Source organism: Suillus bovinus (genome assembly GCF_016758785.1).
Source record: "Suillus bovinus strain UH-Sbo-P2 chromosome Unknown EDB93scaffold_73, whole genome shotgun sequence".
NCBI classification, from domain to species: Eukaryota; Fungi; Basidiomycota; class Agaricomycetes; order Boletales; family Suillaceae; genus Suillus; species Suillus bovinus.
This window is the reverse complement of record NW_024542129.1, coordinates 14500-30746: the sequence shown is the minus strand read 5'-3', so window position 1 is coordinate 30746 and position 16247 is coordinate 14500. Positions and strand designations below refer to the sequence as shown.

Sequence of the window (16247 nt, the reverse complement as noted above, 5' to 3'; positions counted from 1 at the left end):
CGAACGCGCAGGAATATCAGCATTTATCTTCTTGCCGCCTAGAGCATTCAGGAATTTTTTCGAGCTCTGTTGGCCTCCGCTGTAATGGACATGTGCTTACTCCCCAACTTCCATGTCTTCCTCCTTCATGCCAGTCGAAGACGCACTGCGGTGGTCAGCAGCAGCATCAGCAGCTTCTCTTAACTCCGCGTCTACATCCGCATCACCTTCGCCGTCTGCGTCTGGATCTGTGTTGGGGTCGGAGTGAGGAGAAGGAAGATGTTGCGCTGAGAGGTGTGTGTCAACTAGGGGTGATAGAATGGAGGACGTTTCACCCACCAGAGGACACCGCACCCCGTCGTCTTCGTCCAGGGTCTTCGTCGTCTGTGGTCTGTAAAGTAGCGATTGCAGGCGGGGAGGGAGGGTCACGGTTCCGATCTCTCTCGCGGTCCTTTGCAGACCCACCACTGCGTTTCTTGTCCTGTAAAGGCACAGGTGCCACGAAAGACGCTGAGCTTGGAAAGACTTGCGATTGCGATTGTCTCTGCGTCCCAATAATCGCACCGACGGGAATTGTATCCGTACGGTGCAATCGAGCCGCACTGGCGTTGCTACCGCCAGCCACATTTGCGTCGGTCGTTCCCCGCCGTTCTACACGCTTCATTTTTTTTCTGCAGCGGTCGCACACAGTGCCAGGCCCTTCTGGCCCAGGGCCCCATTTTTCGACACATTTGTTATCTTTGTAGCGCCCTGGCAAGCCACATTGACGGCAGATGCGCTGACCGACAGAGTTAGTGGGGGGGAACGAAGCGGTGGGGGGAATAGCAGGTGGAGGAACTGGTGCGATGGGGGTGACAATGGCGTTAGGAGGTGTTAGTGGGGAGCCATTGTGAGCTGGCACTACGTCATCAACTCGAGATCCGTTTATTAAAAAGGGACGCACTGATATTTGCGCTTGACCCTGGTTTGCCCTTCTTTTGGGGGGCGCCGGTAACGGGAGGAGCAAAAATATGGGTTTGATAGGTCCTGAGCTCTCCAGGCTGATCTAACGGACCTACGGGAATATTCCTCGACTGGTGTGCAGCCAAGACGGCACGAGGAGACTGTGGCTGTTGTTCACGAGCATTCAAAGCGCTCCTTTCATCAGTGGCAGCATCAAGGAGAAGATCCTCGATGTCCTGCGAAGTAGCACGGACACTAGAATGGCTGCTGGAGCGAGAATGTGATTTATGAGTAGGCTGAATGGTAAGGTGATGGTTGAGATGTTGAATCTGGGGAAGCTGTTGAGAGTGGTGATCGATGTCATGGATGCGTCCGCGTGACATGGAGGTAGCCTAGGGGATATGAGGAGATAGAAAGGCGATATGAGAGGGAACTTACCGAGAGGGGAGGCCGATGGTCATATTCTGCACGTTCGTTACGTGGTCGTTTGGAAGGAGGCTGGGGTTGTGAGATAAGATAAGAAGGGTCATCGAAGCTGCCTGAGCGAGGACGGACGCCACGAGTGGATGGTGGAGGAGGGAGTGGGCCTGGAGGGAGGGCAGAAGAGCTAAGCGAGGAAGAAGTGTAACGATGATGAGATCTGTTGTATGAACGCGGTGGAGGTTCCACAGTGATGCTAGGATTGGCAGAATAAGGGCTATGTTCATGCTGATTTTGATTTGGGATGGGGGTCAAAACAAGATGACCGCCTGCATCTCTAAGGATGCGCTGAAAGCCAGCACGTGCGTCTGCAGCACGAGATTCGATGGCGGCGAGGTATTTATTGAGTTCTTCGTAAGATTCGAGAACAACGCGTCTACGTGCTTCTGCTTCGTCTCTTTGTCTATCGGCATGGGCTACACGTGCCTCAGCTTCTTCGATGACTCGACGAGCCTCGCCTGAGAGGGGAGCACCATTGACGGTTGCGGCTTGAAATTCTGCTAGTAGACGCTCTGCTTTTTCTAATCGTTTCTTTGTGTTTCCGAGTTCTTTTGTGAGTTTGTCATTGTCGCAGTAGCTGTTATGAAGTAGATGTGCGAGCTGGGCGTTGGAATGATTATTTATTATGCCATTTGGTGAAGTGAGAGGAGGGGAAGTCATGGGAGGTTCTGCAGACATGGTATCGCGTTAGAGGGGGAAGAGGAGGTCCATGATGGGTTTCATTATTATTGGAATGTGGGTTGATAAGAGTTGTTTCCCTGTCGGTGAACACGCCTTCCCTGTCACATTATTTGTTGGTCACTTGTCACCTTTTCCCCGGTGGCAGTCTCGGCCGGGTGTAAAACATCATGCCCCGCTCAACTCCCAGAACAAACGTTGCCGACGCACATCATTTCTTAATTAAGTAAAACCCATTTCCCTAATTCGGCTTTAACGCCTCAGACCCCGGTCACTCATTTCATCCCGCCCGCCTTTGGGGTCTTGCCTCGTGTCGGCGCTCACCGCGGCCCCCCCGTATCTCCAATCCTGTCAATTATAATAATTTTTATATATTATATTTTTTATTATTCTCCCCGCCTCGTGTAGCGGATACTCCCGATTATTCCCGCCCTAACCCGTCGGTCTCTCATCTGTCTCTTCGGCCAAGCCAACTTCTCTCCTCGGCAGTAGCACACGAGGCAAACACGAGGCCCCGCACCGCCCATCCCGCTTCCACGTATGTTCTATGTTTACACCCGCCCTTGATCACCCCGGTCCGTATCTTCCAAATTTTATTCCACCCGAGAACCATACCGCACCCCTACAGCATGCCCGACGAATTCAAGAATTCAATCAACTTAAACTTTGTTTTTCACCTCTTTGCCTCGTTTTTTCTTCCAAATTCGTCTAATCGTGCCTGATAATATCCTTTTCAAATATTCTTTCGTCCTCTCGTCCCCAGCGTTACCTCCGTCACTACCCCCAGCGGTCCGTTCATGTCCATACCAGTGTATGTACCACATGCTCATCCTCATTTTAGCTCATCACGCCTCGATTTCTACTCTTTAATGACATATCTTGACATCATTCATATCCAGACCTGTATCCGGCATCTTCATTTTTTTTCTAACCGGCACAGCATGTTGCCACCCAAAGACTGACGCCAGGAACTACTACATGTCTAATCCGATTTTTCTTTGTAGCTCGTGTCCTCCTCGAGGTCCCGTGAACTACCAAATTCTCGACTCGACATCCCCTGCCTGACCAGAGTGCCATTATTGACTTATCGGCTGCTGTGTAATTATATTGTCACAGGTATAACGCAAGTAATTTCTCAAAATTCGTAATACACTAGCTTCCATCATGCGCTCGTCGGCGATAATATCAGCATCCAGTGTTTTTACTCGAGGTAACGCCATCCTCTTGGGAATGTCACCCTCAAACCTTGGGTTGTTACATCCCCGACGCATTCAATCGGTTACGCTGCCATCGAGAATGGTTAGCCTCGAAACGGTTCCGGAAAGTTACCTTGCACTGAATCCTACCACCGGTGACGTTGTCTTCTTGAGGCTCCGTGGTCCACGCCGTTCACCATAAGCAATAGAATCTCGATAGTCGCCCTTCGATGTGGGTTCCGTTCAAGATATGAAATGCCGTACGTGCTATGTATTCATGGCTACACCCAATCTGTGGCAGGTTAGCGGCCGCCGCCGCAGGGGACAAACTCAGCGGTGCACGGATTTTTAGACCAATTCGTCTTGATACTCTGCTTCTCATTATGTGCCAATGCACTTGCAGCTTCTATGTCTATTCTAGTAGACTTTCAAGCTCAAGTCTAGTGCATAGGGAGCTAAGTAGCGGCGTCCGCAAGCAGCAAAAGAATCTGGCGTGATGACATCTATCGCTGATAATGCACGGGGATCTGGATCACCAATTCATCTCGGTTCTCCGTTTTTTTTTCTACTGTACTTCGACTCACCGCTTCTACCGTCATTCTACTGATGCCAGGGGACACTAAGAGCTACTAGCTCTAATGGCTGACAAGTTACACGCCACTCAGAAACATACGACAATCCTTAAATTTTCAGATACCTATCTTTTTATCCGTGTGCTGCATGCGAACGCAGAGAGTTTTGCTGACAATTGTATTACTTGACGTGATCCTTTTCCTATCTTTCACGCCACCGATATACTCTTGACGAAGTCGAAGCACAACCTCATCGGCACCGCGGCCATGAACGCTATCCACCAGCTGATGAATACCAACACGCACAGTGCCAACCGGTATCCAATCTCTTGCCTATGATTTTCCCATTTTGATGATATTGATGTCTTTGCCGATCTTGACGCCTCACCTCCCATGAAGATGCTTCATATTGATCACGACGTGAGCACATGTCAATCTAACTTAAACAGGCGCATCTCAGCTGACTTAGATTATTTTGGATTCAGCAGGATCTGGTGCACCCCGAGCGAAAAGCCATTCTAATGCACACACGTTACCAAGTCTCCGACATCGTCGCTACTTCTCTGATTTTTGCTACCTTTATTCAACCCTCGGAGGAATTACGAGATTTTATAGTTTCATGTCCCTAGATTGGGACCTGCGCAGTCGCCTTGGGGTCACGCGCGAGTAGCAGACAGATCGTTTCGACATATTACCCCACATCGATTCTTTTTCGTGCGAGCTTCTCTAGATAGAGCTCGATGTAACGCGCGCCCCGCTCGAACAAATTTTGAACTTTACATAATCAATGTTTTTGATCTCGTTTAGGCTTAAATTTTGTGGGGAATGATTGATTCAGATGACGTTGAAATGGCATTGAATACATCCCTCCCTGTGTACGTACATTCCACCCACTCTAATACACACATCTCAAAAACGACAATCTTAGCCGCGAACATTTTCGCCCAGTATGGCACGGCACATGACCCCTGAGCTCGATCGAGGATCACAGCTCTGCTAAATCCATCTACTTGCCCCCACCCGCATTTGCTGTGCCTTCTATCCATATACAGCATGAACTTATCCAATGTATGCGACAACACCGCAGGCTTGCCTTCTTGGTTCCTGTAGTAAACCCGTTTCCCCTCATCTTGGCAAACCCTACGTAGCCATGCACATCAATATGAACGCTGCATCGCCGCATGCGCATTGCACGCAAGTAATATAACGCAACGACAACACTTTCCCGCTTTTGGCGCGCCGTGGAGCCCAATCCATATACAATCACTCAGAGCCTTCATCTTAACTCACGCTCCGGCATCACTGCTGATGACATAAATGAGTTCATATTTCAGAAGCCGCATGTATCACGTTCCATCCCGCGACTTCTCATAACTCAACGCTCAGAATGGTTCATTGCTTGTTCAGGAAGGCCTCGTTATCAACCCGTGCCATCGAGTGTTTCTTTTCGGTTTTAATTTTCACGAATCCCATACGTGCCAACGTGCATGCGAGTTTTGTTTCTAGACTGGGGCCCCGAATGTGACGTCGTTTGCCTCGTGTTCGGCGCATGTACGCGAACTGGGCCGTGGCCCGTGGGTGATGGGCGCTCATGCGTTAGATGGCGGTGTTCCTTCCCACCGCTCATTTGCTTCTGCGTTATCTGATCGGCTGTTGCTGCATGCGTTGTGCGTTGGTGCTGGGCGATTCACGGTCGGATCCTGGGCCCTGGCGTAGCCTGGACGATTTGCGGAAAGGCAATTTGTTTAAAAAACATGGTATTAAGAGCTTTCCTACGATCTTATTTCTATCATAAAATTTATTCAAAGTTCACGATGTCCGCTTGTCTCACCCCAGATCCAAATAAACGAAGAACACTTCCGGAGGAATCGAATCGACGAGTAATACAGCTCTCATCAAGTGACCTTCGGATGTCCAAGAACCCGTCTTCCCGATAGTTTTTCTAACACGATATGACCGAATGAAGAAGCTCGGCTGAAGACCAGTTCTGCCCGATCGAGATGTGTACGTTCACTTGCTAACTTTATCACGTCAAGTTCTCGAGGCTGACGGGACGCCATCCGTTAATTCTCGTGACAAACTATGGTGGAATGGGAAAGATAGCTGCCAGTGGATGATAGTCCTCGGCGGGAATGCGTGCCGTATCCCGCCCTAACATCATCGTATTTGCTGGCATCTTGTCACTCGCTTTCCCAGAGATTACTTCTGGACATCTCAGCTGCCATGTATACGCCGTAAGGAGACACATCCCCCTGTAAAGACAAAAGGGGCTTTGGCAGCCGCAAACCATGCCAAGTGACGGAGATTCGTGATGGCAGTACTAGCGATGAGCCATCTTGAGCCATCGACCCCGCCTTCGCCTTCCTTACTCGGCTACAATGCTCCAGGGAAACCTGATAGGTCGTTTCATTTATTCCTTTTGCTTCTTTGCTTCTTGCTAACTTGACTAATTGTTGTCCTCGATGGGGCTTTTGTGCGCCTTTGTTCTTGTTCTCATGATTCACAATTCGGCCGCTGAATGTCCGCCGGTTGGATGTACGACCATTTTGGGCCAACGCAGCAATCAAGTACGGGAGGGCGTAATCATAAGGCGGGTATTTCTTGTTTTGTTATGTTCGGTTCGGTTGCTTGATTATTCTGCGGTCGCTGAATTTTCATAATCCCAGGTCTAAGGCGCGGTGATTGATTTTCGTGTTAGACCATTTTTTTTGGTCACAGGCTCCCTGGTTATGCGATAGATGGTGATCAGAAGATCGGCAGATACCAGTGTCTGTTCTTTGTTCATCCGACCCATCCGATGAAATCATGATCTGGCAAGCGATGCATTTCTGAACATAGCAATGAAACAGCTGAAAAGATTATCGAAGGCAGATGGATTCCAAAGCAACTTGAAATCATCAAGTTTCAACACACACCGATGATCATGGAAAGTCTACAGTTACGGATACCCATTTCCGAGTCCGCTCCTTGTCACCCCTTGAATGTTTGATTCACATGACGAGACATGCGCCGCTGAACAAAGTAAACAGCGATAAATCGGTTCAATGGTGTTTTGCGCCAACACATGCTAGTACGGTGCGCCCAAGAATAAAGCCCCCGGCCTCCCGCGATAGGTTTGCGTGATGAGACTGCGGTCCTGGGCGCTCCACCCACCAGTCTCGCATGTCGTGCATGTTCTGGATCTTACACGCACTCTGGGATAAATCTACGTCGACGAGCCTCGTGTTTTGCGCGTGTTTCGCAAGATCATACGCCACGTCCCAGGACTATTACCTCGTGTCCAGGCCCTGAACATCCCGGGCAGCGTCGTTTACCCCTTTCCTCGCCAAGGACTCCTAAAACAGAGCTCGCGGGAAACCTGGGTCCTAAATTGAGATGTCCAATGGGATCGCGGCGACGAAACCCTTGCAGGCAGGCGATCTTATAGCGAAAAGCGCAGAATTGCCTGTGTGCACGGTCTTCCGAGTTTCGACTTTGACTCACGGTTGGATTAGGGGGGAGCTGGATCCAATCACTTGTTCATTGAAAAATTAATGATAGTTCCTTGATTAATTGGGACGTCATAGATTTTCATTTCTTTCTTATCTGCTGACTTTGTAATTGAAAATCTTTCTCGCTTGTCTATGTCCTCGGCGAAGCAGTGCCGTTCACAAGTGGTGGGACAAGTCCCTGAATAACCCTGAGCTCATCGAACAAAGCAGCTTGCTACACAAGGCTTTGGCAGCGGCGTAGCATCTGTTAGCAATAGCTTGACAGTGTCGGCCTTGCCAGCGCGGCGTGTCAATGTCAGGATTCGGTCAGGTACGACATCGCTGCCATAGCGGAAGAAATTCGTTACGGCTGTATTGGGTTCTACTTTCGCTCGTTATCATTCCTTATCGACCCTGTTCGTGTTCGGGAGACTATGCGAATGTACAATAAGTACCTTTTACCTGTACACTGAATTAAGCAAATTTTACAGCAATAATCGACTCATCTTTATCACGCCATCACTCATTCAACCGCTAATAAAATCGGTCGGACCCCAAAATTCATCAGGCTCAAGTTGATCCATCAGCTCGTCTACCAGGATGAGCAGATAAGGGATGTCGACATCTTTAACGACGCCGACACCATCAGGATACCAGATCTTCCTCTCCTCATAGGCCCACTTCCATCGCTGCAGATAATACCTGATCAGAGCTGAAGTTGACCACGTGGCGATAGGAAGAACCCACTAGATATCGGATCAGTTCCTTGTCTTCAGGCATAACTTGTTTCCACTCCTCGCTCTCGTGACTCGTACAAAATATTCGGTACGAATCTAGGGCGTACCGGCCCACGCCTGGATAGTGTGAGACGGATGTTGGCGGGTATGATATAGTCGTTTTACGGGCCGTTTGAGGAGACCCATGATTTTTGCGTTTTCTTGGATTTACATAAGTTGGCGCAGTGATTTTTAATCTTGCAGGTATTTCTAAGCGGCACTTAGATGGACGAAGAACGTCAGTAGGAGGATCGTCTATGTAGCGTTGAGAGATCTCCTTTAACCATGCTGCCCGTTTGTTGTAGAGGCCGAGCGGTCGCAGAATATTCACGACTTCATCATTATCAGCTTGTTATGGGATCATCATCAACGTGCGTGGTAGGGTCAAGAAGTTGGAGCCTACCCTCGATCATATCCCGAGGGGTTGGCCAGCGGTCCATGAGCTTCCAAAAGACCGGGATAGCATATCGACCAGTAGTCACATTCAGCAGTTTGACGGCGATCAAGAGCTGCCAGGGATTATCAGAAACAGCAGCTGAAATGCAAAAGATGAGAAATGCTGTTAAGACACGTAGGAGAAGAAGTACCCTGTATCAAGATTGGCTTCGCGTTCGCGATATATCCGATAAGATCGTTGAACAAGTCTTGATGGTATGTCGGAAACGCGGACATATTCTTGTGTGCGAAGAGGTCCTCCGACGGTAAAGAAGAAGGCACCCATGACTTGCCAGATCGTGTCTCATTGGAAAAATATTTCGAGGTTACCAGGGTGGTGGAATCTGGGCTGATTCTATGAATGACGTCCATTTTTTGCGTTGCTACCTTGGATGTAGCCTTTGATTTACTAGATAAAGCAGTCTGAGACTGGTGGAGTGATACAGTAGCAGGCACGACCTTGCAACATTTTCGAGGTCTGGAAGATGGAGTGGGGAGCGTAAGGGTTTGGAGTGTGGACCGAACTTCATCAGGCGTAGGTGTTGGCAGGTAACATTTGGTGAGCGGAATCTTTATCTCCGCTTCCGATGGTTCCATAGGACCCTCGTCCTTCGCGGGTAGCTCACGATGGTGAGCATTAGCAGATTCGAGCTTGCGCTTCTTTTTCATCCTCTTTGATACCTCTAGTGATTCATCGTGCGTCGACAGCGGTGGAACTGTAGACGCAGACTTGACAGCAATCTCTACGGCGTCAAGTAGTTTGCGAGGACCTTTGCGCCTGCGACTATCGGTGGAAACACCCTTGCCTGAGGGCGTAAAGTAGATAGAAGACTCTCCTGTAAGTACTTGCTGCTGATTGGTAATTACTGATTCACTCCTGCGCTTTGATTTGGCACGAGAGCCATGCTGTGAGGTATTCTTTGAAAATCGAGGCTTTCGAGCAGTCACTGGAAGACAATCATTATTTTCAGGCGAGTGCTTCCTCTTCAGCGAAAGAGAGGTCCGAGGGGTATAAGCATATGAGCGCAAAAAATGAGAAAAGGCAGAAGGAGTACTCATCGACTGAAAAAGAAACAGTGGTGGACCATGATGGACTAGAGTGATGGACCGGGTGGACCTCTGGACTTTTGGTGGCGTCATGATCGGAAAAGGTAATGTCAGGTTTAGTGACTCGGCTTTGAGAAGGAACTGGGGATCAGACGCTCCTGTTCGTCAGAAGCCATCACCAGCGTAACTCACTTTGAAACAGTCTCTCGAACAATACTCGCATCTTTTATTCTTTCACATCTCTTTCTCTTATATATATTGTCCAGTTCTTGCATTCAGTTACAAGAACATACAAATCCCTGCGAGCGTCTGAATCTACCAATTCATTTCTTATCTATCCAAACAGTTGGGACTATTTCTTTCATTCACATCTCTTAATGCCATCAAGGAAGAACAGAAATGCAACTCGTCAATCAGCTCGTACTCCCGTTAATAATTACTCTCCTGCTATCCTTCCCGTCGACTCAAATTCCCCACCTTGGTCTACGGAACCGTCCCCCCTTCTCGAGCCAGACAGACCTCCAGATTCGCCTATCATTCAAATCAATCTCGAACTTCCTTCAGTGGTAGCAATGGACGATGAAAGTTCACCTATCAAACACGAGGGTGGTCTTCTTCTGGCGACCCCCGAGTCTCGTCGTTCGCCTGTGTGCTCAGAGGTCAAGCTTCCTCCAACAGAAGATGATTTTACGTCCATACCAGGAGCGCTTGGCCACATACGATCTCCTGTGCTTGCCCGGTGAGTAATCTCACTTTGTTTGTCTTTGCCAGTCCACTTTTGGGGTGCCACACTTCTTTCATACTTGAGGGAAATGCAAGGGGCATTTACATAGCATGGTGTTTTCCTTCGCTGCACATTATATCCTCGCCTTGATGCGTCCCATCAGCTTTCCTGTGTCGTGACATATTCAATCGACAAGTATAGTAAATCACCACGTGCACATGCATTCTATACATCGTTTTCTCGTTCGTTTCACCATTTCTTTCCTTCATCAGACACAAAAGGCAAGATAGCTGAGCTTTCACTCTTTAGCGAGCCAACCATGCTTGAGAACTTCTCTCGCGCTGTGCGCAACTACGTGCCGACTTCCATTCCTGTACCTGCCTCCGCACCCTCTCCGCCGCGGGTATCGAGGCCTGTTTCTTTTGGTAGCTTCATGGCCCCTCCTGGCGCTTCAAGTCTGTCTCCACCAGGTCCAAAGATACCCGTTGTCTCTCCAACCACCAGGAAGCTGCTTGGCGATGGTCCAATTGGAAATCAGGAGACTTGGAGAATGAGATCAGGCGCCCAACTTAACTCAGTGGAGGTCGATGAACCTGCTATCTTCGGCTCTGAGGATGAGGACTGTGAAAGCTCGTTTTCAGGAGATCAACCCCTGGCAACCTACCCTACCGCTGCAGAAGGCGACTCTATCGTGTGGTCCCGTTGGGACACCCTTATTGAGAACGGTTCGAGACCTCGGTAAGCTAAATAACCTATTGGTCAAAGACATTTTTATAACAGAAGTTTCGTCATTTAGACGTATACTGCTGCTTGGCTACACCACTGGCCTTCAGATTTGGGATTGCACAATCCTGGGATCAGTGTCCGAAATTCTGAATCTTACTGATTATCCCTTTGGGTCCGTTACCTTTGCCAGTGTACTCGCAGCTCCGTACTCCTCTAGAGAGCGTGATTATGACAGTTCCAGGCCTCTGCTTGGTGTAGTGTGCGTTGAATTTCATGCTGGGTACATGTCATCCATCTCTGATAAACGGAATGTGCAGTTCTAGGTCGAAAGACAAGTCAACGATGTCTATTTATTCATTGCGCGCCCACAAGGTCGTCAAGCATCTTCCGTTTGTTAATGTGACGACCTTTGCTTCGAGTGTACACTTCATTGTTATTGTAAGTGCCTGGCTTATCCATTGATGGGACGTTGCTGACTAATGAACGACAGAGTACTACAAATCCACCAACTCTGCACATTCTTTCTTCAGCATCCTTTACAGAGATACATACTATTTCTTCCCTTGCCATTCTTCCTTCCTACACAACAATTCCATATAAAGCCAATACCAACAACATTGTATCATTAACAAAGATAGATTCCATTAACACCAACCACGCTTCTCATGACTACCCCGCCCCCATATTTGCTTTTTCTCATCGCATCTTGGCATATGCTTCCCCGCCTCCTAGAGCAGATTCTCATGTTGGAGCCGTTTCTCAACCCCGTACGCGCCTACACTCCCCGTCAAGCACCCTCGGAATATCTCATGCTACTGCTCTGAAGGTCGGGGGAACCGTCCTCAGCGGGGTAAGGTCCCTTGGTGGAATGGCATATTCCGCCGCTGCGGAGTATGCGAAATCTCGCGCAGGCGCGGGAGATCAATCACGCGCCGTTCAAGGGCAGTCATCAGTGATGAGTGGCGTCAGTAACCTCTTCTTTTCACGGAGCGCCCCTGCTGCGAGTAGCGGCCATTCGGACCCAATCGAAGTTACGTCTCCATCATCGGCGCTATTTCCAAATACCCAAGACCGACAAGAGGAGGTGGATTCTTCGACACTATCTTCGGGTTATCATATTACAGTACTGGACCTGGCTTCCCTTTTGTCCAGAGACAGTCCGTCCGTACGCATCATTTCCGAATTCGTCGCATTCAAGCACCAGCCCGTGTCCGCTCTTAAGTTCACTCCTGATGGGACCTCCTTGCTAGTATCTCCTAGGGATGGGCAAGCTGTTCGCACCTTCCAGATTCGGCCTACGGCGAGTGTTTTACTTCCCATCGACCTCAAGAAGTATGCTAGCGAGCATCAGGCCGCGCTCATCGGGCGCCAATTCAATGCCGAACAAAGTTCGCCGTGGCACATGTACAATCTACGCAGAGGTCGGACAACTGCCGTCATTGATGGGATTGAAGTGTCGACGGATGGGAGATGGGTCGCTTTCGGGACTAGGAAAGCGACAGTACACGTCTTTGCTATCAATCCATATGGCGGAAAGCCAGACTTGCGAAGCCATATGGAGAACAGGGTTCGGAATACAAACGAGGTCGTAAGTAAACGTTATCTTCCTGGTCCATTTAGCCGTGCTCAGACTGTATTAGCATGTCCCATTGTCCGTTGAATTATCATCGCTTGTGCGTCTCAGATCCGTCAAGGCGTCCGCTCATAACGGCGTCAGGTCGGGAATTACCTTTACGTTCCTTTCTAGCGATACACCGTTGCCTGCCAGCCTCCAGCCTCCTCCCTCTGCCATAACATCATCTCCTAGCACGTCCTCAAGTCGTTCTGATCTGCATTCTCCGATTCGGGCAAAGAAGACTGCCAACTTTCAGGATCTTCTTCTCTTTGATCCATCTGATGGTGTGCTGTCTTTGCGACGTGTCATGCTTGAACAACGTCCTCGTGATACGGGCGCATTTTCATACACATTAGCCAACTTGCCAACGAGCATGTCCCTTCCCGGTGGTAGCGCCACTGGTCGTGTCAGCACATCGCCACACAATCGCGTTGGTGTCGCGTCGACCAAGACTTCTGGCCTTACTCAAATGATGTTGGAAACTGCCAGCGAATTGCATGGACGGGACACTATGATCGCTACTTGGCAGCTTAGACGACACAGAGATTGGGGCGAAGTTAAGCACGTGCAACGTTTGAATGCAAGGTCTCCTGGACGAATGCCTATCGTAAAGTATGCGCTCCCGTCAACAAAGTCACTTTAGTGCTGATGCAGATTGCATTACCTTTAGCTTCCTTGCTCAAGCAGAACTGTCTACATGTTCCAGGTCACCGAATGTGGTTCCTCGCCTTATCTATCTCGCCCACCAATTTAGCTTTTACACTCTGGGCGAAGATTACCACGCTCTCATTCGCCGCAATCAACTAGACATCAAAGGGACCAAGATGGACGTGCGCAAGGAGGTAGAAGTTAGTGCATATTCTGCAGGCACTGGAGAATCTTTTGTGGAGGGATTTTCGCCTCGTGATATGGGACGAGTCGCATCTTCGTTTGACGAACCAATGGCATCTGCCATATCTGCTGATATGGAGTACCCACGTTCATCTCGGTCTCTCATCCCCATGCTCCCGAACGGGGCTGGTTTGAAGCCACGGTCCTTCAAGAACCCCATCCCCATCCGCGCAATGACGTCGAATATCGCCGAAGGTGTCGGAGAAGGCTTTGGTCGCATCAGAAGAGAGATCAAGCGAGTTCGTTCCCCCCAGCTTGTGTCACGATTAGAGGGTCTATCGGCGTCCGTTCCTCTCGAGTTTGATGAGAATGACGAGGATTTAGTATTTCCGGGAATGGAACGAGACGATGACGTTGCGGATGACAATACGTCCAGAGGCGAAGATGTCACGGACCCTTCAATTGACACACCACCTACCGATGCGGAGCTGTGCGACGAAGGCACAGAATTATGGCATGGTTGGACAGAAGAGGATAAACTCGCCGTGGACGAGGCAGAACAGTTTGACGATGTCGTCGGATTTTTGGATGAGGAGCAAACGCCGGCTATTCAAGCGGAACAAAGGAGGGCGAACAGGAAACAGCTTTGGTAGTTATCACGCGTTTGCGGCGCTACACTTCCTGTATACTGTCTACGTTTGTAATGTGTATTATCTGACATGTAACACGCGGTCTGATGAAATTAGTAAACTTTGTTTGCGATCCAAGATAAATGCTACATGTAAAAGTGAGATGCTTTGTATGATATATCAAGATACACATGTTGGTATGTAGTGAACATAAGCAACGTCAGATTGACAAGAAATGAAATTAAGGATATGTGCATTATGAACGACTTGAGACTTGTCCATTCTGCCTTGCTGCGCGACCTGATGTGTCACAGGGGAATGCAGGTCGTAGGGCTGTGGAAACCCGGGAATCTGTGCAAGAGCGAACGTAGGCTGGGTTTGATGGTCTATAAAGGTATTCCGTCGGGTGCGATGGCGACGGGCCGAGATGAGAAAGCGGACGGGGTGGAGGATAACTATAAGTAGTAGTTTTCCGGGTTGGGGAAGGCGATCGCGACCAAAACAAGTTGCTCTGCGACCCTGATCCACTGGGATGATTAACCTCCTTATGTTCTTTACCGCAGGTCTCATAGACATCCATTGCGTAGTGGGAATCATCATCAGAAATATCGTCTTCTGATTCTTCCGAGTCTGTTGCGGGAGGCGAGACCAGGGACTGACTGTGGCCCAGCATGTCCGGAGAGAACGGGGATTGGTCAACATGCCCATCCATGTCAGCCAAGTGACCCGCAGACAATCTCGTGTGATTCCGCCAGTGGCGACGCATGTTTGAGTTGACATTGAATTCACGGCCACATCCTGGATATGGGCATTGATATGCTAAAAGTAGAAAAGTCAGCTAGTGTCTTCGCATACGAATTGAGAAATGATGCAACGAGGCAAACACGATTTGTGTTCAAGACGGACGAGTCCGAGATAATCAGATATAAACGTACGTTTTGCTCCCGTGTGCGTGTTTACGTGGATCTTCATGCTACTGGGGCGATTGAATCGCTTGCCGCAATGAGGACACTGGTGCTTCTTACCGCGCCCTTCACCATGCAGCATTGTTGTTAGATGATCCGACGATTTTAGGTAAGGTCTCCTGCCATCATTTGTCATGACGGTGGAAGCAGAATTAGGAGGGTCTGATACAGAAAAAGACAATACAGAAGACGAAGGCTGTGGTCTTGATTCTTGAACGTGTTGAATTGGGGTGGGTAGGGTGAAAGAGGCATTGTCGCGTTGAATTTGTGAACTATAGAGAGGAGCCGGGGACCTGTGCTTTTGGCGTTGTTGTGACTGCCGAGGAAGTACGAAGGGAGCCATAGAAACGCGGAAAACCGGTGTCGATCCATTGGCGATTCCCGAGCCCGATTTTCCCTGAGAGGAATTTGTTGCACGAGTACGCAACTTGGTGCTAGAAGCGATATGCTGAAGAGAGGAAGCGAGAGGGTCAGCACGGAGGACATTGAATGAATAAGTTGGGAGATTGTCTGAATGGTGATGGGATAATGGGCGATTTGGTGCGGAGTCTGAGCTTGTGCTGGATGGGGGTGGTGATGGGAGACTGCGAATTGTGGATGCATGCTCTGTTGCGGAATCACCCGTGCGATAGGGTTTTTGACCGCGGTGACGAGAAGTGCTGCTGGTGGGGCGAATATGATCCTGGTGAGAGTGATGAGGATTAACGGGTGTAAAGATGTGTGAATGAACTCACAGAGGGATCTGTGTCCTGTTGTGTACGAATTGAAATTTCTAGATGGATTGTGAGCTAGAATTGAGAATTGAAGAAAGTATTATACCTGGAAAGATGTCGCGTATGCTGGGGAGTGGTACGCTCTGGTGAGACATGATATGATTAAATCGTGATGCGCAGTCAAGGGACCCTGGTGGCAACCTGCTGTGGGCTTTGGGGGCTAAAAGGATATGAGGCGATATTTATATAGAACCTGGAATGGATGATGAAATGCGGCGTTCTAAAGAAGGACCGAGGGCGCTTTGATGCGAGCACCGAGGTGCATCAGAGACCGCCGCAGCATGGGCAGGGAAGATTAGCCAACCAATATATTTTATATATAATATAATATATTCCACTCCTGAAAATCTCACTTTTTCAGTCTTCTATATTAAATCGGCCGCCGGTCAACCTTTTCGTAAGTAAATCC

At 49.2% G+C, this 16247-nt stretch overlaps 4 protein-coding genes across 4 annotated transcripts; 1 reads left to right on the top strand and 3 right to left on the bottom strand.

The window, feature by feature from the left end:
• Nucleotides 1–93: 93 nt before the first annotated feature.
• Nucleotides 94–2256, bottom strand: EDB93DRAFT_835200 (uncharacterized protein). Its single transcript, XM_041457643.1, has 3 exons — nucleotides 1360–2256; nucleotides 923–1259; nucleotides 94–873 (listed from the first exon to the last, which is right to left on the bottom strand). Exons 1-3 carry the CDS (start codon nucleotides 2077–2079, stop codon nucleotides 311–313), a joined length of 1620 nt encoding a protein of 539 aa, XP_041303567.1. The 5' UTR covers nucleotides 2080–2256; the 3' UTR covers nucleotides 94–310.
• A 5588-nt stretch (nucleotides 2257–7844) lies between these two features.
• Nucleotides 7845–9668, bottom strand: EDB93DRAFT_1254382 (uncharacterized protein; the record flags this gene model as incomplete). The annotated part of the gene is made up of 4 exons (XM_041453602.1): nucleotides 7845–8006; nucleotides 8065–8441; nucleotides 8497–8628; nucleotides 8681–9668. 4 exons carry the CDS (start codon nucleotides 9666–9668, stop codon nucleotides 7845–7847), a joined length of 1659 nt encoding a protein of 552 aa, XP_041303566.1.
• Nucleotides 9669–10618: 950 nt separating this feature from the next.
• On the top strand, nucleotides 10619–14124 carry EDB93DRAFT_1092528 (uncharacterized protein; the record flags this gene model as incomplete). Its single annotated transcript, XM_041446441.1, has 6 exons — nucleotides 10619–11024; nucleotides 11083–11284; nucleotides 11343–11463; nucleotides 11516–12610; nucleotides 12666–13273; nucleotides 13311–14124. The coding sequence occupies 6 exons, from the start codon at nucleotides 10619–10621 to the stop codon at nucleotides 14122–14124; spliced, it is 3246 nt and encodes a 1081-aa protein (XP_041303565.1).
• A 116-nt stretch (nucleotides 14125–14240) lies between these two features.
• EDB93DRAFT_834794 (uncharacterized protein) lies at nucleotides 14241–16134 on the bottom strand. Its single transcript, XM_041457642.1, has 4 exons — nucleotides 15885–16134; nucleotides 15800–15837; nucleotides 15036–15747; nucleotides 14241–14919 (listed from the first exon to the last, which is right to left on the bottom strand). The coding sequence occupies exons 1-4, from the start codon at nucleotides 15931–15933 to the stop codon at nucleotides 14357–14359; spliced, it is 1362 nt and encodes a 453-aa protein (XP_041303564.1). The 5' UTR covers nucleotides 15934–16134; the 3' UTR covers nucleotides 14241–14356.
• Nucleotides 16135–16247: the final 113 nt, after the last annotated feature.

Coding starts and splice junctions, on each gene's coding strand:
- EDB93DRAFT_835200 (XM_041457643.1), bottom strand. CDS start 2,079: ATGTCTGCAGAACCTCCCATGACTTCCCCTCCTCTCACTTCACCAAAT. Junction 1,260..1,359: donor ACCATCGGCCTCCCCTCTCG/GTAAGTTCCCTC, acceptor CACTCTCAACAG/CTTCCCCAGATTCAACATCT. Junction 874..922: donor AGGGTCAAGCGCAAATATCA/GTGCGTCCCTTT, acceptor ACGTAGTGCCAG/CTCACAATGGCTCCCCACTA.
- EDB93DRAFT_834794 (XM_041457642.1), bottom strand. CDS start 15,933: ATGTCTCACCAGAGCGTACCACTCCCCAGCATACGCGACATCTTTCCA. Junction 15,838..15,884: donor CATACGCGACATCTTTCCAG/GTATAATACTTT, acceptor CAATCCATCTAG/AAATTTCAATTCGTACACAA. Junction 14,920..15,035: donor CACGCACACGGGAGCAAAAC/GTACGTTTATAT, acceptor TTCTACTTTTAG/CATATCAATGCCCATATCCA.